This window comes from Rattus norvegicus, chromosome 13 (genome assembly GCF_021556685.1).
Source record: "Rattus norvegicus strain SHRSP/BbbUtx chromosome 13, alternate assembly SHRSP_T2T, whole genome shotgun sequence".
Lineage (NCBI taxonomy): Eukaryota > Metazoa > Chordata > Mammalia > Rodentia > Muridae > Rattus > Rattus norvegicus.
In genome coordinates, this window is record NC_141546.1 from 50,238,466 (window position 1) to 50,260,228 (window position 21,763).

The following is a 21,763-nucleotide window of genomic DNA, read 5'->3' on the forward strand; positions in this document are numbered from 1 at the left end:
TAGAGGGACAGGTAAAACAGAGACCCCTTTCTCTACCTGACACAGGGTTACCTCAGACTCCTGCCACAAGCTCTGCAGAAGCTGTAGCCATAGCAGGTACTCTGCTCCCAGGTCCTGAGCGCCCCCTACAGGACAGCAGTAAAAGTTGCGCACCCCCCGCCCCCAAACACACACTGGGGCTTTTTGCAAAACCACAGAAGCGATCTCATGGATAGCCCCTCTTCACCCGAGGAAAGCCTGCTTTTCCAACCATAAGAACAATTTCTCATAAGCCTCGAAACGCTGCTTGGCCTGGGCCATCTGAGGCCCGAGACGAAGCTGTCGCGAAGCCATGAAGTTCCTTCTAAGGTAACTCCATGGAACTGGGGTTACCATGAGCTACCCTGTGAGTGCTAGGAACCGAATCTGGGCTTTCCAGAAGAGCAGTCAGCAGTTTTAAGGGTGGAGTTAAAAGTTCAGGCTGGGGGCTGGAGAGATGACTCAGCGGTTAAGAGCCCTGACTGCTCTTCTAGGGGTCCTGAGTTCAATTCCCAGCAACCACATGTTAAATCCCCCCCCCTTTTTTAAAGACTTATTTATTTTATATATGTGAGCGCATTGTTGCTGTCTTCAGACACACCAGAAGAGGGCATCAGATCCCATTACAGATGGTTGTAAGCCACCATGTGGTTGCTGTGAATTGAACTCAGGACCTTTGGAAGAGCAACCAGTGCTCTTAACCTCTGAGCCACCTCTCCCGCCCGGTTAAATTCCCTTTGGTCAGAGAAGCAGCATGAGTTTCCGTCTGCCACTCCACTTGCTCCCTCAAGTCCTGGCCAGACCAGTTGGAAAGGTCAGGCAGACATTTCTAGAAGCCCTCACTGCATTTGTTCAAAAAAAACAAAACAAAACAAAAAAAACTCAGCACACACAGAATCCTTCATCCTCAGCTGGGCCAATCAGATTTTATTGACGTATTTGGCACTACCACTGTGCAACCACGAGATAGCTGTTAGGTAAGACCAATAAGTTAATGTGAGGGATGGTCACGCATGGGAGGTACCAGCACTCAGAAATCTCCCTGCTCTGTGACTCAGAATCTAAGGCACTTAGGGATCCAGAGAATACACTGGGGTCAGGGTAGGGCATCTATACACTGGGGAAGGGGCTCAGAAGCCATATAATATGGCAAGTGGAGGTGGGACTACTATAGGGTGTGGGAAGAACACTGACAGAAATGCCCTGTGCCCTGGGTGTACGTCACAGAGCATATAAAGGAGAGTCCTGCCTGGCATCTGGGAAACAAGGGAAACGAGTCTCTGTTGAGGAAGAACCACATCCTGCCTCCAGCAAGAAGCAGCAGCTATCTCAGAAAGAAGGCCCAAGCCTCAAAGGGCCCTCTATGCCACTTGCCCTGCATAAGGAGACAAGTGCTGTCGATTAGTCCAGCGCGACATTAATCCAAAAGGCCAGACTCTGGGGGATAAAGCATGATCATATTATAAGAACCATGAAGACAAATCACAGATGTAAAGCTTCAGGTCCGGACTTCTGGAAAACACGTAAAAAACAAAGGTTTCAGCTCTGGGTCATCGGCCGGCGACGACGGTAAGAGAGCCGAAAGAAGCACTTAAGAGTGATGGGGTCCTCGATCCCAGCTCCAATATTAAGTCTTTTCCAGTACTGGGCAAGGCTTTCAGAGGAGTTACACTTGGCTGATGATCTCTCCATTCTCAGGCACAAAGACTTGCACGGGGGCCCCGTCTGGCGACCTCCGAAGTACACACACTGGGGGCACCTGTCCCAGGCAGGGAGAGAGGAGAGGCAGATGAGCAAACTGGGTAGAAATGTCATCACGGCAAGCTCACACCATTCTTTTTGCTTAAAGGCACAGACCATCAATAGTGAAGCCTGGAGGCTCTGCTCCTGCCCTCCCTGGAATGATGTCCCCAGGTACCCACCCCTGATCCGTTTACCACTCCAGGTTCTTAGGGGTGTGACGGGCACCCTGACCTTCTTCTCCACCTTTGGGCTCACCATGTCTCATCACGGTCCCTGTCTGACAGGTTAGGATGAGCCAAGCCTAGACCAAAGACAGGTCCAGGCTCGCAGGAAGGGAGAGGCACAGTCAGCTAGAGCGTGCATGGCCTGGGACTGGGCCAGGGTGCTGCCCAGTCAGGGATGGCAGCTGCAACAGCCCAAAGAATCGGGGGTGTGGGGGATGATGCAGCTGGGCTGCTGAGAATCTGGGGTCTCAAAGAAGTAGCCTGTTGGTAGCTTCTAGAGCGTGTCCCCTGCATAGCCTTCTGAATCAGGGTGGGAGAATAAAGAAAGGATTCATGCTGGCTAGCCTCAGTCCCAGGATGAAGAAATGGGGCTTACAGAAACCAAGGCTGCACCCCTACCCAAAGTCAGAGCGTTCATAATCCTACTTACTTCCGATACGACCTAGCACGCTCGTGGCGCGCACACACACACACACACGCGCGCGCACACACACACACACACACACACACACACACACACACCCCGCCCTCTGGGAGCTCCAGTGACACAGAGCAATTGCTGCTGATCTAGGACTCTTGTACATTGCTTTAACCATTTCAGCCTCTTATCCACCCCGTGAGAGGGGTAATTCACTATAACTATCTTTTAGAGGGGGAAACAGAAGTCTAAGAGTTAAGTACCTCACGGGGCCATGTAGTTTAAGCGGGGATAGAATCAGAACTTGGTACTCTAGCTGTTAACTGTGAGACCATCTCCTTCCCAGCCCGGCTATAGGGAGTTGTTTTCTATAAACCCATTTTCCAGATTCTCACTTTTGTCCCTGGGTCTTCGAGTGAGGAAATTCCAGGGGTTAATTTGGGTTGCACCTTTGGTTCTGAGAAGTTTATCTGTTTTGTGGATCGTCTGTGAAGCCGTTAGGGGGAAAATCTCCAAGCTATCTGTGTGGACAATCTTTACCAGGGCACATTGGTATGCACTCTTGCACTAGACACTAGACACAGCAGGCACAATTAAGAGGCACCCCCAGGGAAATCAGAAGTGCCTTCCAAAGCCAAGAGGAAATAATTCTCTTTTTGGTCTAATTTTCCTAACTGGTAATTACTCAGCCAGTACTCTGCTGGTCTAATTTCATTCCTCCAGGGGGACCTGTACCTGTGTCCGGGGTACGGAGGCCCGCCCGAAGCTCTCCCTCCCAGGAGGCAGACTCCTAACACGGAAAGCCCCTTGGCGGTCGAGCGAGTGGGGGCGGCTGCTCCGGAGACGTGCACGCTCATGCCACCACTTGAGCTCCTCTGACACAGCTGCCTTGCTGAGTGCCCGGCCCGCAGGACAGTCCTTTAGTGAGGGTGTGCGCACAATGCGGCTATGGGAGGGCACCAGCCGCTGGTAACGTAGGGGTGCACCTTCCTCGTCATAGGCGGCACCCACAGCTGCACGACACAGCTCCCACTCGCCCGGCGGCAGGTGGCCCTCAGCCACCATCACATAGCGCCCGGTTGGGAAGTACCCAGCGGGCAGCAGAAGTTTAGGGTAATGAGTGACCAGCTCTCTGCCACAGGCTGGGCCCCAGGCTCCACGGTGGCGAGGAGTCTCAGGGGGACAGAGGGGCCTCAGAAAGGAGATGTCTGGACTGCTGCTGCCGGGTGAGGTGGGATGGGAGATGCTGGAGACATCAGAGCCGCTGTCTTCAGAACAGGAATGGCAGGCAGGGTGCGGCAGTGGGGGCTTGCTGGGTGTGAAGCAGGAGTCTGGCACCGTCACTGTGTAATGAGTGGGGCGGCGGCGGGGAAAGGCACTGCGACCTCGGCCCTCCGCACCTGCTCGGAAGGAGTCCACCCTGAAGAGGAAAACAGGAAAGCATTCAGTTGGGGAGTAATGAATTATGACCTATCCCTAGGCCAAAGCAATGAGCATATACTAGGTCTTACTCAGGTCAGACCTCCGCAGAGCAGACAACCCAGTCTTGTCCTCACATGCAGAGGTAGAGCGAGCATTCCCTCCCTGGATGCCATATTTCTATACTGTTCTTGTTCCCTTCCAGACTTTTCCATATCAGGATAAGTTGATTCCTGAGCCATGAAATTCAGCGCACACAAAATAGGGAAGTAGTACATACAAAAGGCTGGTAGACTTTAATCTCTGGAGTAACTCTGTAACACAGTGTAAATATCATGTAACTAGTTCATACATTGTACTACTTAGGAATGAGGACCAGAATCTGAGAGGCAGGGAATGTGGCTCAGAGATAAGAATATTTGCTTATCATGAATTAAGTCTTAGGCCCAATCCCAGGCCTGCACAAAGAATTGGTACATGTTCGATGCATATGTTGGTCTTTTTTAACGATTTATTTTTATCTTGTGTGCATTGGTATTTTGCCTGCATGAGCGTCTGTGTGAGGGTGTCAGATCCACTGGGACTGGAGTTACAGTTGTGCAGGGTGATGTGGGTGCTGAGGATCGAACCCGGGGCCTCCAGAAGAGCAGCCAGTGCTCTTAACCACCGAGCCATCACTCCAGCCTCGAGGTGCTTTTTTTTTTTTTTTTTAAAGTATTTTGGTTTCTCAGTCGATTTCAATCCAACAATAGGAAGAGCCAACATTCTACAACATTCTACAACACTCCTATCACATTTCCAGCCTTCGAGGGTACAGTATGTTAGTAGCATTCCTTAGTGGTTAGACATTGTTAAGCACCTAATTTAAATGTGAAAAGCTTTCCTATATTCCAAAGGGCATGCACTTGAAGCACAGGATGAGGGAGGGCTAGAATTTAGCCTCTGCTTTGTTTATATACTGGGCACGGGGCTGGGTTGCCTTTTAAAATTTTTGGTACACATTGCTTATAAAACGACCTGGGTAAGCAGGTAAAATATAAGGTATGCTGTTTTTACTTCTGAGCTGCTAGATGCTACCTTTGGCCATGCCAGGTCGCTGTGGCTGATGCTGCCTCTCAGACCTCGCTGACTAAAACAATCACCAGGTGGCTTGCAAAGGAGCCTACACTGATTTTCATTATCCGTGGGCTTAGTCTATGCCAGCCCGTCTACTTGATAAAATTGACTTGCTAAGTCCAAAGTCAATATACACCGTGTTTTTGCAATGGCTACTCTTGTCAATGTGATAGGCTCTCGAATCACCTCTGAGACAGACCTCTTGATATGTCTGGGGGATGGGGAGGGGTTCTATATTGGGTTATTTAAAGTGAGAAGACCCACCCTAAATATGGGTGGCACCTTCCCATTGGCCAAAGTCCTGGACTGAATTAGAAGGACTGAGGGTGAACTAGGAACCAGAATTCACGTCTCTCCCTTCCTGACTGCAGATGCACAGTGACCAGCTGCCTCATCCGCCTGCCTCCAGGCCTTTCCTACATAATGGACGGCACCTCAGACTGTGGGCCGAAAAGTAAAACCCTCCTTCCTTAAGTTGCTCTTGTCAGCTATTTCCCACAGTGAATGACAAAGGTCGTTCAATGGTCACTTGATGCAGCAGCCAAGAATTCAGATTGCTCTAAGCACAGGTCTCCAGGAGAGACTGAACAAGGATCAAGTGCTGTGTTTGGTGAGGTAGCACCAAAGGTAGCACGCCAGGGAGGCTGAGGCAGGAGGATGGTCAGTTTCCAGGGGTTCCAGCCCCAGCTGTGCCCACACAATGAAACAGACCTAAATACAAGGTCACGTGCCGTGTGTCATACCAGACAAGAGCAACTTAAGGAAGGAAGGATTTACTTCAGCTCACAGTTGGAGGTGCTTTCCACTTCCTGTGGCATACCTAGTGCACCTGGGGGGCAGATCACTATATTATTGTGTGTTTGTTTGCTTATATGTTTTGAGACAGGGTCTCTCAATGTAGTTCTGACTATTCTGGACCTCGCTACGTAGACCAGGCTGCCCTGGAGCTCAGAGATCCACCTGTCTCTGTCTCCTGAGTGCTGGGAGCAGCATACCTGGCTACTTTGTATTGAAATGGCCCCAGAAGCGATGCTGAGGTATTCCCTGCAGCTTCTGTGAGCTGCCTTGTAGCGAAAGTAAGACCGCCAGACCCACTTCACTCAGACTGAGTTACAGTGTCCCAGTCCTTCCACAGAAACAGAAACTCCTCAGCCTCAAAATTACTTTCGTTGCTACGTCACAACTGCAATTTTGCTGTTATCAATCCTGACGTAAACATCTGTGTTTTCCCGATGGTCTAATGCAACCCCTGAGGAAAGGGTCATTAGTCCCCCTCCCCTAACAGGAGTCCTGACCCACAGGTTGAGAAGCGCTGCTATAGGAGCTCATGTGTTTACAGCAATGTTCTAGACCATAACTACCATGAATAATGAGAACCAAGTGGGCATCAACTGAAAAAGAGAACTATGCACTGTCAGAGACCAACAATAAACTCCCATCATCTTCCAGTGCAAGAAAACAGGGCAAGGCTAGAAACCTCAAATCTTGCTTTCTTCGTGTATGAGATGCACCCCAGAGAGGGATACAAAGCAGTACCCAAGGCACTAGCCATGTGTCACCTAGGGTGTCTCAGCTGAACCTCGTACCTTGGGATGGGAATGGGATGTTCCCTGCACCTCTGGGGCAGCCATCTTACCTCAGAGACTGGGACTGGCCCCTCCTGCCCTGCATCTCAGGGGTGGCTGGGGCACTGGTGCGGCCCTGACGCTGGCCAGGAACATTTCGGATGGGGACCACCTGGTAGGAGGCAGCATCCAGCACCCACAGGTTGGAGGGGCTGGGCTGGTCCTGAGGAGTGGTAGCTGGGCTGCTGCAAAGAGTCAAAGGTTAAGTCAGTGACAGCAATGTCTTTAGGGGAGCCCCAAAGGGAACAGTACAAAGTGTCAGCACCCCAACAAACTGTCACCGCCAGCATCACATAGCTAAGGAGTGTGTTCGCCTGCACTCTACCCCCATCCACGCCCCCAATCTGGACCACCCTGTCACTTTCACCTTGTTCTAGGCTCTCTCCTACTTCCTTCCTCCCTGGTCTGACCTGGACTCGCTACTGAGCTCGGAAGACTTCCGTGGCTTCTCATAGGGGTGGTCCAAGCTGGTCTCCTTCCAGGGACTGTTTTGGATGGGGGCTCGTTCCAGGCCGCCAGATTCAGGTCCTGTTGGCTGCAGGCCCTCAAGGCTCTGGGGTGGGAGAGGCCGTGAAGGTGGTGCCGGTGACTCTGGGGGAGGTTTTGGCGCTTGGGAGTCTTCTGCAGGGGCAGAGAAGGCAGAGCCTGGGGAAACCGGCTTAGCGAGTACCTCCACAGCCTTGCCTTGCTCCCTCTTCAATGCCTTGACCTACTGCCCCAAGGCACAGCCCCAATCCCAGATAAGAAAAGCTGTTTCTTCCTTAGGGACTCCCTCCCTCCCAGCCCTATTTAATCTACACCTGCTTCCTCTCTGACTCTCTACCCCACTTTCTAGCATTTACTTATGGTGCCTTTCTGCAGCTAACTAGTTCTCTTGTTCCTGCCTCACCTAAATTCCCTATTTCCTTATTGGCCTGGGCACACCCTGGCCACGCCTGCATCGCCTTCTTAGTCCACTTTGACCTGACATTCTTAGTGGTTTTAAACAGGGCCCTTAATCCACAGTTCTTGTGCTTCCTCCCCAGCGCTGCCTTCTTTACAACCACGGCAATGATTTTAAGTAGACCATTCCTCGACTCTAACTGGCCCCACCCAAATATAGCCTCAGAGCGAAGGAGACTCCTAGGCCAGGGTAGAGTTCACCGTTCCCTTCCTCATCAAAAGGATCCATTGAAAGAGGAGCTTAGCCCATCCTCAACCCTCAGCCGGTCATGTGCCCAGACAGCTCTGACATCAGAACTCACAAAGACCTTTTGCTAGTACCCCTAAGCCTTCTAGTCCCACCGTGAGAGTCTTCACTACGAAACTCTGCAAACCCCCCACTGTCTTGACCAAGTCCCCAAACTGTATCTCACCTTCCTCCAGGAGTAGCCCGTCTGACAGGGAGCTGTCATCAGAGGCACTGAGCTCTGGAAGGGGCAGAGGGAGGAAAGAGAAGTGAGACTATGAGCCCAGAGTTGAGCAAACCCTAGCCCAATTCCTCTACCAGGACAGCAACTGAATTACCCCCCCCTTCCCCATCCCCCAGGAATGTGCTAAACAATGCGTGTGCCTCGGGAACTTAGTCCTTAGAGGTAGAAAAAAGGCTGACCGACTAGGGTGGGGAGACAAGAGATGGGACTGCAATCACATTCAAATGGTTCTGGCCTTAACCATTTGGCGTTGAATTAGCCATTTCAACACTCTGGAGCACTGGCTCCCATCAGCCAACACAAGCAGGGCTCTCTGTTAACAGAGGAGAGCCACTTTAGAAGGCACATAGGACGCAAAGCACATTGCCCGTGTGTCTATAATCTTCAAACATCACAAATGCAACCTGGTTCCACGGTCTCAAATGCAAGAGACCTATGGTAGTCACAAAAGAAAGGCAGAAAGCTGGGCTGTGAGAATGGGAGAGACCAACTTAAGTCAGGGTCTGGCCAGCTGGCCCTGAGTAAGTAAGTGTCCCAAGGTGCTCTGCCTGAGTGAGTCGCCTCAGGGAAACGGAGCTGCTACAAGTAAGACAATGGCAGCTGTCACTCAGGAAATTGCGGGGGAGGGGCTTACTTTTGCTTTTGCCCCACCCCCAACAGCTTTGGAGTCTGAGGCTGTGTCTGTCTGACCCACGTGGAACCCAGAAATCATTTCCAACTGTCTGAAGACAAGAAAGCAACATTTATAAGGGCTAATATTTTCTACTGTGCTAATACTTCCCTACATGTGTTGCATTCGCTAATTCGTGTAATCCCTTAACAGCTAAGGTAGATGCTATCTTCTCCATGACTGAGGAAACCCAGCCCTTTACCCATTCAGCAAGGAGGTTTTTGTCCACAAAGGCTGCTGACTAAGAATTCACACCCAGACAGTCTGGCGGGAGCCTGCACTCTAAGGAACCCACGCTCCTGGATTGGCTCTCCTACCACTTAGCACACATCACTACCAGAAAATTCTAAGGGCAAACGGTCTTAGTCATTCTGAAATCTTCTGCTAGGAGAGAGGCTGGCATGGCTGGGTGGTGGAGGCCCACTCTTTTAATCCCAGCACTCTGGAGGCAGAGGCAGGAGGATCTCTGTGAGTTCAAGGCCAGCCTGGTCTACAGAGAAAGTTCCAAGACAGGTCAGGTTACACAGAGAAACCTTGTCTTGGGGGTTAAAATTTAGAGGGGATGGGGAGCTGGCAAACTTTGACCCACAAACCAAGTCCAGTTCACCTAACCAGAGCTGGCTTCACCAATAAAGTTGTACTGAGACACACGTACAGACTCGTGATGTCAGGCTGCATCAGCACTTACATGGTAGAGTTGCCATATGAGACGGTTCAACCTACAAAGTCTAAAAGTATTTGCTATCCAGATCTTTATAGAGAAAACTGCCACAGCAGTTCTTACCCTCTGAGTTGCTCCACCCCAGAAGCCAGTCAAGGCTTCACAGAACTAAGAGTTCACCTTTGCTCTGGGCTCAGTGGAAGAACTGAATCCTTGTTCTCTTTGGGGTTTTTTTTGTTTGTTTGTTTGGTTTGGTTTGGTTGGTTTTTTTTTTTTGTTGTTGTTGTTTTTTGGGGTTTTTTTGTTTTTGTTTTTTTGTCTTTTACAAAACCTTTAAGAAAATATTTTATATTTGGCAAATGTCAGGTTGAAGGGATTACCCAAGTGTTTCATAGTCCGCTAGTGTATCATGGGTTCAGACTGTAGGCTTTGCTTAGAAGGTTAAGGTCTGGGGAAGAAGACCTCTAAGAGCCACACAAGCAAGACCATTGATTTTGTGGGCCAAAACCTGCATCCCTCTGAGGGAAGTCTGGAGACATATTGGCTTTGCAGGGATGACCCTGCCGATGACCCTGCCGCGGGCGCCGTGGCAGAATACCCCAGGCGGAGACGAAACTGTGAGACCATTCTTACAAAGCTACCCTGCCCGACAAATCAAACCATACGATACGAGGCCACACTAGTTCAAATTAAAGACCCAGCCCCGGGGTTGGGGATTTAGCTCAGTGGTAGAGCGCTTGCCTAGCAAGTGGAAGGCCCTGGGTTCGGTCCCCAGCTCCGAAAAAAAGAAAAAAAAAAAAAGAGAAGATCCAGCCCCTCAGTTATGGGGGAGGGGGGCGCAGTTCACATTCACATGGGGCTAGCAGTCACCATGTTGGACACACAGAATTTCTATCATCATTGGGTTCCTATTAGACAAGGGTTGCTCCAGACTGACGCAGTCAATCAACAAACACCGACAGAGCACCCATTCTGTCGGAGGAGTACAGGTTCTTAGGCTCGCTCACAGTAAAAATTAGCTCAATTACCTGTCTGCTTCTTGCCACCTGCAGAGAGCTGACTAATTACCCTCATCTGGCTAATTACTTTCTCAAATTGAATAACCCTTGTGTGCAAAGGGGGAGTGGAGGTGGGTGGGTGGAGTTTTGTTTTGACCCTCTTTTTTGTTTTTTTCTTTTTGGTTTGTTTGCTTTTTTTTTTTTAATTCAAAACACCCTCTAGCCTCAAGCTAATTATTAATCTTTCTCTACTTCCTCCTTTCCAGGTGAGTACAGCTGACGGAGGAGCTGCAGAACAGGAGCAGCTAGTCCAGAGCCACCTCCCTTGGAGCTCCCAAGTCGGGACACTAGAACCCAGAACCTCAGGCCCGTCTGGAGGGCGGGGTCCGTGCAGGAGCCACACAAGTCACTGGTTGTACCAGCTGGTTTCCTCTGCTCTCTGTCTTCTCTCGGACTAAAGGACCTGAGAATATCAGCCTTCTTCCCTCCTACACAGTGTTAAGCCAGAGCCCTAGGCATGTCCTGGCCTGCTTCCCTACTTCCAACAAGGAGTGTCATCAGTCACAATGGCAGCAGTAGTGACAGCTTCCCCCCCAAGCCCCGCCCTTCGAAAAAGCTCCCAGCAATGCCAGCGCCTATGGGCAAAGGAACTTCTGAACGGTACACGTGGAGAGGGACCAGGAGGGCGGAGGGACTGAGACAGGTCACATCTCTATACTAATGGCTCCTTTAGGTACAGAGGTGGGCCTTGGGGACCATTATAGCTCAGTCAGCCTTACCATACCTAGGGCCTGTGGGAAATGAAGAGTAAAGAATGACTTTTTCCTTAGTGTCTTGGGGAGGGTGACAGTGATGGCACTGAATGCAAAATATGGTCTGGCCACTAGGCCTGGGTTTCCGGGTCAGTTGAGAAGTACACATTGTTCCTTCCCATCTACTCCTGGCCTCCAGAGGCGGCCTGGCTGGTGTCTGTTCACACATGTCGTCCCGGAGGTCAGAGGTGCTGAATGCCTGCCTAAGGCTCACATGGGGACCTGTGAGGACCTCGAGGCTTCTACCGCGTGTCTAGCCAGGGAAGAGAAGAATCGCCAGCTGCTATTCGAGTACGGACAGGGGCACGAGGGAGCCTGTTACTCCCCAAGCTGAGCCTGAGGCTCTGGGTAAAGAGCAGCTGGTCCCTCACATCACTTCCTTCAGTCACAGTCAAGCAAGAGACTCCTAGGAGGAGAGCTGAGCTGGGAGCGGAAGAACGGAGGCCACAAGTCCTAACCTGACAAGCAAGATTTGGGTCAGGACAAAGGAAACAGTCTCACCTTGGGGCTCTAAAGCACCAGAAGCTCACCAGACTGGACACACTGCAGTCATTCGGCTGCCTCTGGTTCTGAGGTGCCCCACAGACCCATCTCTGGGTTAGGGTTCAGTTACTAGGCTACAAGAATGATTCAGCACTCTTGACCGGTGACAGACACCGAAGGCACTGTGAGGGCACAACTGGATTTCAGTCTAAACACCCATGAGCATGTGGCCCCGGACCCATCAGTCACTGGCTACCCATAGCAACAGCCAATCCCTAAGGATGCCTAACAAGCTAGAAGAAAGTGTATCCCTGTAGAGCCTTTGGCTTACTACACTTTTCCCTGAAGATAATATTTGAGTTTGAATAAACCCTTGGATTACGATCAAGCAGAGAAATGCCTTCTGTGCATAAAGTCTTGTAGAAGTGGTATACTATGCAGGAGATGCAAAAGGAGGAAACAGAATGAAGAAGTTCTTCCAGAGTGGAGATGCCTTGAGGGGTAAGAGAGGACCTGTGTGGACCCAGGAAGGAATACCCCGATGGCGCTACTGTGAAACATTAACGCAGGGCTACACTGGCCGTCCCACAAGAGCTGTAAGGACTGCCTGGCTCAGGACAGTGGGCTCACCTCTGCCCAGGGAGGGCACAGTGGAAGGAGGGGGCTCACTGTTCCGCCGCCGATCACCCAGGCAGCGCTGAAGGTCCCGCAGCTTCTTCTCCTCCTGCAGCGCAGCGTGCTTCCGCTGCCTGCGTGCCTGCCTGCTAAGGTTCTCCTCTGCGCAGAGCCTGCGAGCCGCCTCGGTGATCTGAAGCTGCAGAGCCAACTGGCGCTCCAGGCTGCTCAGGGGATCCTGAGGGAGGGTTTGGGAGTGAGGGCCAAGAGGGTCTTCGGCACTTGGGGGACGGAAGACTCCAAGCAGCTCTGACCCAGATGTGAGCAGACTACAGTGTCCAGGGATACACAGTGAAGGGGTGGGGATGGGGGCGGGGCGCACTGGGAGCCGCCTAGAGCCAATGTGTCAGTGTCCTGAAAAGTTGTCATGATTGTCCCACCCCCTGCTACCTGCTGTGCCAGACTGGGAGAAGACTTAAGGAGGTCACTTTCCTTCCTGACCCCAAAGGACCAAGCATGTCAACCCTTGGGAATCTCTCCTAGAGGAAGGTCATCTAGGGTCATCTACCTCCTTCCATCTAGGCTGAGAAAGGACAGGCCTCATGCCACACTGACCTCCCTTAATAGGCAACTGCCTCTTTGAGCTGGTTATTGGTATTTTTAATCCTCTGCCCACTGAGGCCATGCTGCTGAGATGGCAGACTTACTCAGAGACATCTGCACTACTCGTGAGAAACCTGGGACTGACATGGCCACCACCCACACCGGGTGACAGGGATTGCCAGTGCGCTGGACTGTTTCGGGAGTCAGCCTTTGGGGATGAAGTATAGCGACCTCCCCCTCTGGCCTTCCTCACCTCTCTGTGCAGGGCCCACTCGTCCAGTTTGTATGCTGCTCCGATCCTGCGCCGGACCTTGGGGGCTTTCTCGCCTGGCTTAAGAGGATACTCTGCCGGCAAAGTACCGGTCAGCTCCTGGAGGGGGGCAAAGTCAAGTTAGGCCCCTCCACCTGCCACTTGCCCAGCCATCGACCAACCATTTAAACTTGCCATCCTGCTCCACATCGCATGGTATTCCAGAGGCTGGCACTTGTACCCCTGCCCACCTCATCCCGTCTGCCACAGTTGTCTTTTTTCCCATCCTTGAAAGCAAACTTTGTGTCTCCTCCCTCTGCCTTCTACTCCCTCAGGTCACTTCCTCCTGAGGGCCACCCTGACCCCAAGGTACAAATATCAAACTCGATTCCGTCTCTTTGGCCCCCCTGCATCCCCTCATCTCTTAGTTTCCTGGACTTGAACTGCTGCTTGGATCTACCCAGTGTCCTGGTCAAACCCACATGACAGAAACTCTAGGCCCACACCTCAGTCTTAATTTCCAATCCCCTAAAAGGGCTTCCCCCTTGGCATAGTTTCGGGGCTCCTCAGATGAATGCTAAGTTCATGGGGGGGCAGGGACTCCAGGAGCCTCACCGCCTCCCTCAGGCAGAGTCTGCGCAGCTCCTCCAAGCAGGCCTCCAGCCTTGCTTCCAGAGCCCTTTGCTGCTTGCGCACGGCGTTGGTCAGCTCTTTCATTGGAGAGACAGGGCTGTCTGGGCCTGCAGGGAGATAAGGGACACTTGATCAGGAAGGCCGAAACAAGGCATCCCTAGAACACTCTTGGCCACCTCTGAGGGAGTACACACCCATACCATCTCATGCTTGCCCACAAATTACAGGCTAGCCCTTAGGGTTTGTGCCACAACCACATCATGTCTCCTGGCTGCCCGGAGGTTGGTAACATTACAGTTCAAAGGGAGAGTTGTCCCACCAGGTGACCTGCGTGTGTGGGAGGGGCCCGTGGTCAGAACTGTGTCTTCTCTTCCTCCTCCTCTCCTACCCTCTATCAAAACCAGGCCAGACTAGAACCACAGGCTCGGGCTTGGTAGAGATGGGACATTAACACCAGAGAGTTACGGCTTTTCAACTTCTTAGTGAGCACTGGAGCTGAAGATGAAGAGACAGATCCCTGCTCCAGATAGGACAGAAGCACCAGCAAGGAGAACAGCAGTTCCTTGAAGTGCCAAATCTTCAGGCTTTCCACTTCTCCAGCAGGAGCCTTACTATCCCCTCCCTTCCCAGCCCAGGGCCTAGGGACTCACTCCAGAGTCAGGGACCAGGGCCGGGGAATTTCCTAGACCCACTCACCAGACTGCAGGATGATGCCGCTGTCAGAGTCACTGACTTCATCCTTACTCTCCATGATGAGTTTCTGGGAGGAGGGGGCAGCGAGGAAGGAGGGGCTGCGCCGGTCCCAGCCTGGGCCAGGATGTGTAGGTAGTCTGGAGTTTTCCCAGCTTCTAAGAGACGATAACAACCAAAATGTCCTATGAAGCCTCCCTGTGGCTCGATGCTCGAGGGTGGGGGAACGGAAGTGTGGATTGTGTCTCTGGAATGATCTGGGGTGAGGTGTTCTCAGAGTGCTCTCTGGGGTGGGAGGACATTCCAAGGGTGCAGCCTAGCTTCCCCCCACAAGGCCTCCTCCCCAAAACGTCCTCCGGGTCCAAAGGGGTTTACTGCACTGGTGGCTGTGCAAGAACAAGAAAAAGAACAGGGAGAAGAAAAGGGGGAGACGGGAAGATTGGACAGGATGGCAAAACGAGATGACAAGGACTCTTCACGAAGTGTGGCTGTCCCTGTGAACATGGGGGACGTGAGGCATGACCTACTGTCCCACTGGTTGAAAGCACTGTGAGATGGGGTTGGGGATTTAGCTCAGTGGTAGAGCACTTGCCTAGCAAGCACAAGGCCCTGGGTTCAGTCCCCAGCTCCGAAAAAAAAAAAAAAAAAAAAAAAAAAAAAAAGAAAGCACTGTGAGAGAATGCCTGGACATTGAGCACAAAGCCAAAGCTGGTCAGGGGCCCAGGGGCCAGTGCACCAGGTTCTCTGGCTCTGGTCATTCATCGGGCAGGGGAAGCAGAGAGTGGCATTGAACCACCAGTCACCAGTACACCTAGGAGACTCCTCAAGAGGGAGTTAACCTGAAGACCCTACACCCCATAGTTAGGGTGCAGGCGGTCTGTTGGATTGCTGGTGAAGGCAATGGCAGATTGGAAGTTACCAAGGACAGAAAGGAAAACACCCATTTCCCAACAACTGGACGGCACTTTTGATGGTGTAGGTACGGCCCAGCACGCCACTCACCAAAACAACACCTGTGACCACCCCTATCTCTTTCCCAAACCCACACCCTCGGTGGGATCCCAGCTGGCCAGGGCTGGCAGCTGCTGGCTAGAGCAGAGGTGGAGAGCGGAGGGTGGAGTCCAGGCGGAGGTCTGGAAAGGAGAGGGCAGCCACCTCCTCACTGAGTCAGCCCATTGAGCAAGAGTCCAAAAGTCCTTCGGAGTTTCTGTCTGGGGCTCATCCTGCTGCCTCCAGAGCACTACGCTGCAGTGAGGAGGGAGGGGGGCTTCGCCCCTCCATGACAGACAAGCAGAATGGTAGAGAAGAGGGGGCACTACTGTCAGCTATGCTCCCCATGTCCGCCACCTAAGCCCCAGAGAGGGTAACCAGCCTAGCTTTTCAGGACACCGTGGGCAGCAATAGCTAAAACCATGGCCCTGAAATTGACATGCTCTCTGGGATTTCAGTTTTCCAAGAACGACTAGAGAGTGAAATGGGGAATAAAAGAAAGAGAAGCTGATGAGGTGGTTTTGCAAACACATCAAAGACTGGCCATAATGACCCCTGGAGCTTCCAGAAGCTTAGGGTGATTTTCATCTTTCCAGCACAGAGAAGCAGGCAGCCAGGCCTTTCTCCCACCCTCCCCAGAAGAGAACAAGATCATCTTAAACTAGGAAGCAGAACCAGGGCTCTGGCTATCAGGGCTGGCAGCTGGCACCTGAAGCCGTTTGCTTTGGACAGAGGGAGGGGGCAAGTGGGAGGGAAGCTATCAATTAGTCACACTTGTTAATTAATTATTAACCACTAAGAAGTTGCCTTGAAAGGCTAAAATAACTCAGGCCCTCCCTCGGGCTGGGGGGGGGGGTAAGGAGGGTGGGTTCAGGCTGTAGCAGACAAGAGGGGCATTCGTTCTGAGACGGGGTGTTTTAGCCTCTCCTCCAGGCTGTTATTTACCATGGGCCCCGTAGGATGCAGGGTCAACTCTGGGCTCACTTGCTGCTCTGAGGAGGGCAAGGAGCACAGGCTCAGAGATCTGTATTCCACACTCAATTGTGAAGCTTCCTGAGACACTAGAGGAAGGTCTCTGGCCTCCTAAGCCCCACTTTGCCTCACAAGGACAAGGAAAATCAGAAAGACCTAAGGCCCTCCCCAGTCCCTATGCCTGAATTAGGACCTTCTGGGCAATACCAGACAAAGAATAATACCAGTACAGACACAGAGCACAGCTCTCCAATGTAGGGAACTTTCCCCGAGTCCACAAGGGCAACCCAGACCCACCCAGAAAAGATAGGGCCTTGGTGTGAAAGTTCTTACTTTAGATAAGGGCAGTTTAAGTAACATCCCCACCTCCTCCCCAATCCAGGAGTCTCTGTCCCACTGCTGTTCCCCAGGCAGCCCAGACACTCAAAAGTTATCCCCAGCAGCTATCAACTGCTCAAAGCTATCCCCAGACAAAGCAGAAGGGAGAAAGATTTAGAAGGAGGAGGGGAAACTCCAGCATCCTTTACCTCAGGAAAGCCACTGGGAATCCTCCCTATCACAAACGCGCCTCCAAAGCCAGGTCCTCTCTGCCCCGGCTCATCTCTGTTGGAAATTTAGGCCTGCTCAAAGAGACCGGCTCCCTGTTTCCAAACCCACTGGCAGTCCCCTATCATCCTTGAGCCCAGCAATGATCTTAGGGGTAGGGGAATATTGCCACGTCTGGCTGGGCTCCCCCCATTTCCTGGTCTGCTTGCTGCTTAACCCCACTGGCTTTACCCCACCCCACTCTCACCTGCTCCAGAGTTCAGTCCAGATCAGGGAAGACTCCTGCTTCCAGATAAGAGCTTTGTAGCACCTCTCATGCCACCTGGGGGTCTCCCGGGTCACAAACAGGCCACCCGGTGCTCTCGTTCCCGGGAAGCTCTCCTCACGCGGCTAGGCGCCCCCTGGCTCTCGCTCCCTCTCATCAGGTCCCGCCTGCCTGTTGTCCCGCCCAGGCTGCCGGGCCAGGGGAACCAGGTTACCTGTTATGACTTGAGTCAGAGAGGAGGAGCAGGTGAGCAAGTCCTTCCCTGAACTAATCCGGCTGCTGGCAGTTGCCGGCAGGCAGCTCCTAGGCCTCTGCACTTCCGGGCCGAGGGGAGCAGGGAAAAGGGGCTCCCCATGAAAGAGAACCAGAAGGCGGTAGAGTCAAATTTCCATAGCCACAAAAAACCCTAATACAGCGTGCTTGAACTACGAAATACCTCAGTGTCCTCCAGTTCCCTCCTGTCTTGTATGGTTCTTCTTGACTCCCTTGTCTCATTTTCTCTTTCTAGAAATTGAGGAATAAGACACACACACACACACACACACACACACACACACACACACACACACACACAAAGCAAAACAAAAAACAAACAAACGAAAACAGAGTAAGAAACTCTCTGCAGGGGGCATCTTAGGGACCGTAGGCTCTCAGAATCATTGCTCTCCTGACACACACATGAATGAACACCATAGCCTCAGTCTCCCAGACTAGGATCTAAAAACCTCAGACTGAGCTGGGGGTTGTGGCAGGCACCAGTAGCGACTTGCAGTCCCAACTACTGGGATCTGAGGCAGGAGGATCACAGGAGCTGGTAGACTGAGGATCAGCCTGGGCAACAGAGTAAACCTGAGCAAACAGACTGAGCAAACAAAAACAATAAAAACAGAAGGAAAAGACTGCTGGGAGTTGTTGGAACTCATTGGCCGACTACAAGCCAGAGGTCTTGGGTTTAAAACCCAAGACACCTAGAAAAGGACCTAGAAAAGAAACAAAACCAAAGGGACAACAGAAACAGGCCAGGGTGCTTTTGCAGAGACTCCAGGGCGCTGGGAAGAAAGAAGATAGCGCTGATTTCTTTTAATCCCAGCCACATTAAGAGCACCACACGCCGGTTGCAGTCTACAGTTGTTCCCTATTCCACACAACAGTAGCAGCAACCTTAACTCACTCTCCACACTCACTAAAATGGACCTTGGTCCAGGCAAAAAGTCAGCCTCCGGGCTCTCTGTCCATGGACCCTCAAGCAAACAAAAATTTGCTTAAAATACATTGCTTTCGAGTGGCAGCAGCGCTGAGGCTGCCTGCTGCCTGCTCCCAGAGGCTAGAAGGATACAGCGGACTGGCCTGCATCTCTCAGATCTTTGTCTCCTCACCTCCCACCCTCCACCTCTGGGACCCAGGTATCAGGTCTCAATATAGACCCAAGCTGCTTCCTTCTCCCAGCCCCCATGCAACACTGTCCTCGCTCTCCGTGCCCTAGCTGGCTGTTAAGCATCTCCCGTGTCACAGGCTGCCACCACCCTTCACCAACAACCCCATTCCTTCTACACACAAAACCCCCTCCCATACCTTCACATTCCTGTACACACCCTCTTTCCAAACAATGCTAGCCCCAGAGTCCCTCAGGCTGACCACCTCCTCCAAGCAGAAGCTGAAGGGCCCTCACAGGGGACAGACCCTCCCCACTGTGGTGCTCTCTGAACCTCCCAAAAAAACCGCACGGCCCTTCCGATCTCCCCCATAAAGTCCTCCACAAGACTGAAGTCCCTTCCCATCCCCCAACAGGTTTTCGTGTTCTTCCAGCGTCTGAAAGGGCTTGAGCTGCCTAGGCCCCTCCCCCAGCTCCAACTGGGGACTGTGCTGGAGTTTCTAGAATCAGCTAATAGCTCCATTTTTAGTGTATAAAATTAAGAGGCCAATTACGAAGTCCGGTTATGCTGAAATACAGTTCTGAAACTATAAAAACATATCACGTACGCTTCATTGTTAACATTAAACAGGACCCAGCAACGGGTCGTCCCAAACAACCGATGAATGAAACTCTTTACATATAACCGACCTCAAGGGAAAGTCATAGGCACTGCTACTGCTGCTGCTGCCTGAGGTGTAAGTTTTAGACTCAACTGAGAACTCTGGCCTCAGGTAACCTCATCTGAATTCAGGGACAAAAAGCAAAATCGGGTTAAGGCCTGTACACACCAGGACATAAATTCTTTAAACTGTCTTCCAGGAAAAGCCTCCAGGCCTTCACTAATGATTCTCAGTGCTCAAAAACCAGCTTTTCAAGAACGGACTTGAGCAGAAGCCGGGTCACTGACATCATAAACCCAAATCCCCTCTAGCAGAACATAACCGCCACCCAAACCCACCCCAAGAAATATGCAACCTGCAAAGAGGCAAGCCCGGCAGCCAATCAGCAGTTCCCTCACTCTTCTCTGCCCACCGATCAGGGAGGAAGACTTCTCCTCAGGGCCTCCTGCAGGTCAGCTGTGCAGCTGAGCTTTTTCTCTTTTTGCAGAAACTCAGCGCTGGCACGGGCCTCCATTGAAGATGGGTAGCAGTCCGTCGCTCAGTATTGGACTTACAGACCAACCTGCTTGCACTGATCCTTAACTGTTAAATACTCCAAGTCTACACTCAGTATTCCCCAACCCCCTAGAATCTAGGGTTTGGAATTAGGCTGACAAGCCAACAGTCCTCCGGTCAAGATGAGTATTGAGGGAAGACAACACCAAAGGATAGGTGATCCGGAGGTAGCATGGAACTTGGAACTCAGCACCCAACTCTAGGAAGCAGGTAGCTGACACTTTCCCTGATCCCAGATCCCAGAGCACTAGTTACAAGGACAGGTGAAGAAGTGAGGTTTCCTTGCAGTGGAATTCCATCTAGAAGGCAGCCCTTTCCACGAAAACCACCTCTTCAAAACCTTTCGCGTCCAAACTCTTGCACAGACCTGTAACCAAACATACTCCACTCTCTCCGCTGCCCCTAAAGTTGCTTCCAAGTTTCCTGTGATACTTTAGGAGTCAAAGTTTTTTTTAAACCAAGTTCTTCAACCTTACCACAGCACTCAGCAAAGTACAGCCACCAGCATTCCCGCAATTACAAATCAATGGCCAGTCCCAGCAACTCACAGCCGGGGCGGGGGGGGGGGGACCACGGGAAATAGTCGGGGACTCTCTGGGCAGGAGAGGTGGAAGAATATCTCGTTTGCTTTCTCCACTCTCCTCTCTGGCCACTAGGAATGGTGTTCACCTCAACTAAGCTAGGATGGAGAACTCGAGGTAACAGAAGATGCACCCTGAAATAAACCTCTAAGGCTCTCCGTAAAAAACCCCTTTGTCCTGCCCCCCCAGCCCCTCCCCCACCGCGCCCTCTCCTTCCAGGCTGGCCTGGGACTCGGGCTTCTTTTGTTTGCCTGCTTTCTGCCTTCTCGGAACCTGGCCAGGAGATCCACCGGTCCGGGGAGAGAGTCGAAGGAGAAAGGTTGGCGGTTGGAAACGGCTTTGGGGTGGAAATCCGGGAATTCTCAACCCTTTGGAAAAATTACCCCCTTTCCCTGCAAGACTCCCTCTGCAGAGGATGAAGACCGAGGTTCAGGAGCTCGATTCCCCCCAGTTCTCCCGCGCTCCGTTCACTAAGTTTCTGCCTTACCTGTCCCACCGAGCTCTGGCGCCCCGCGCCTGCCCCCGCGCCCCCTGAGCCCGTCGCGCAGCTTCAGGACCTGTTGGTCCCGCCCATCTTCCCTCTCCCCAAGGCTCCCCCGGTCCTCCCCTCCCCGGAGGTATTTCATTTAACTTCGGCATTTGCAGCATCCCAAATGTTAAAGATCCCAAGACATCTGTCCCCTGGGGCATACCAAAGGCCCTGTGGAGAGAGGGGAAAATGCTAGAAGAGATTCGAGATTCTGATCCAAGAGACGGGGCGGGGCCTCACGTTGTGTTGGAACGGTGCCAGCCCCAGTGTGCACCCTGCGGGAGCAACATCGCGAGGGACGACGCTGCCCCCTATCTCCCGCATTCGGGCAGCCGCGTGATGGGACACCCCCTGCTAGACCGGTTTCTGAAGTCTGGGCGGGACGAGGCTCGACTAGAGGTCTTAGGGGCCGCCTTTCATCCCCTCGCTCTGGCCCGGCTGGGGGCAGTTTTCATTCCGAAGACCCTAGCGTGGAAGAATGAAAGGAGACGGCGCGCCCCTCCCCCTCGCCTATCCCTTCTGGCGGCCAGGGACTGCGGCTCGATCGAATCTTGGTCGCCTCGCCTCCTGAGTTCCCAGCCGTGTCCCTTTTGGGGGCGGCGGGCAGAACTCCGGCTTCGGAGGCAAGGCACTCACTCCGGGCAGCGCCTCCTGCTGCTTGCGACGAGCCCGCGAAACCGTCCATTCATTCAAACTTGCGCTTTCCTTTTTTCCGTTGGTTCTGTTTACATTTGTGCTGCCCTTGTCAGGGCCAAGCATGGCGGTTCCAAGTCCAGACTCCTTCACTAGAGGGTTCTTAAGTCTAGATAAAGCTAGTATGATTTTGAAAACCAAAGAACCAAAGGATAGTGGATGTTGACCCAGGCTGCGCGTCCCCAGAGCCTGGCCAGACGAGTGTGCT

The 21,763-nt window shown here is 52.3% G+C and overlaps 1 protein-coding gene across 10 annotated transcripts; it reads right to left on the reverse strand.

Moving 5' to 3' along the window:
• Positions 1 to 915: 915 nt before the first annotated feature.
• On the reverse strand, positions 916 to 21,037 carry Inava (innate immunity activator). Of its 10 annotated transcripts, none has more exons than XM_087580471.1 (11): positions 20,229 to 20,469; positions 17,146 to 17,386; positions 14,397 to 14,548; positions 13,683 to 13,807; positions 13,071 to 13,187; positions 12,230 to 12,452; positions 7,919 to 7,972; positions 6,974 to 7,184; positions 6,575 to 6,748; positions 3,139 to 3,823; positions 919 to 1,777 (listed from the first exon to the last, which is right to left on the reverse strand). In XM_087580471.1, the coding sequence occupies exons 3-11, from the start codon at positions 14,449 to 14,451 to the stop codon at positions 1,685 to 1,687; spliced, it is 1,737 nt and encodes a 578-aa protein (XP_087436597.1). In that variant the 5' UTR covers positions 14,452 to 14,548; positions 17,146 to 17,386; positions 20,229 to 20,469; the 3' UTR covers positions 919 to 1,684. The 10 variants fall into 10 exon arrangements, with proteins under 10 accessions (NP_001127974.1, NP_001421112.1, NP_001421124.1 ...); XM_087580473.1 differs by lacking the exon at positions 20,229 to 20,469 and adding an exon at positions 19,553 to 20,155; XM_087580476.1 differs by lacking the exon at positions 20,229 to 20,469 and adding an exon at positions 19,553 to 19,603 and having other exon boundaries at positions 6,575 to 6,745.
• Positions 21,038 to 21,763: the final 726 nt, after the last annotated feature.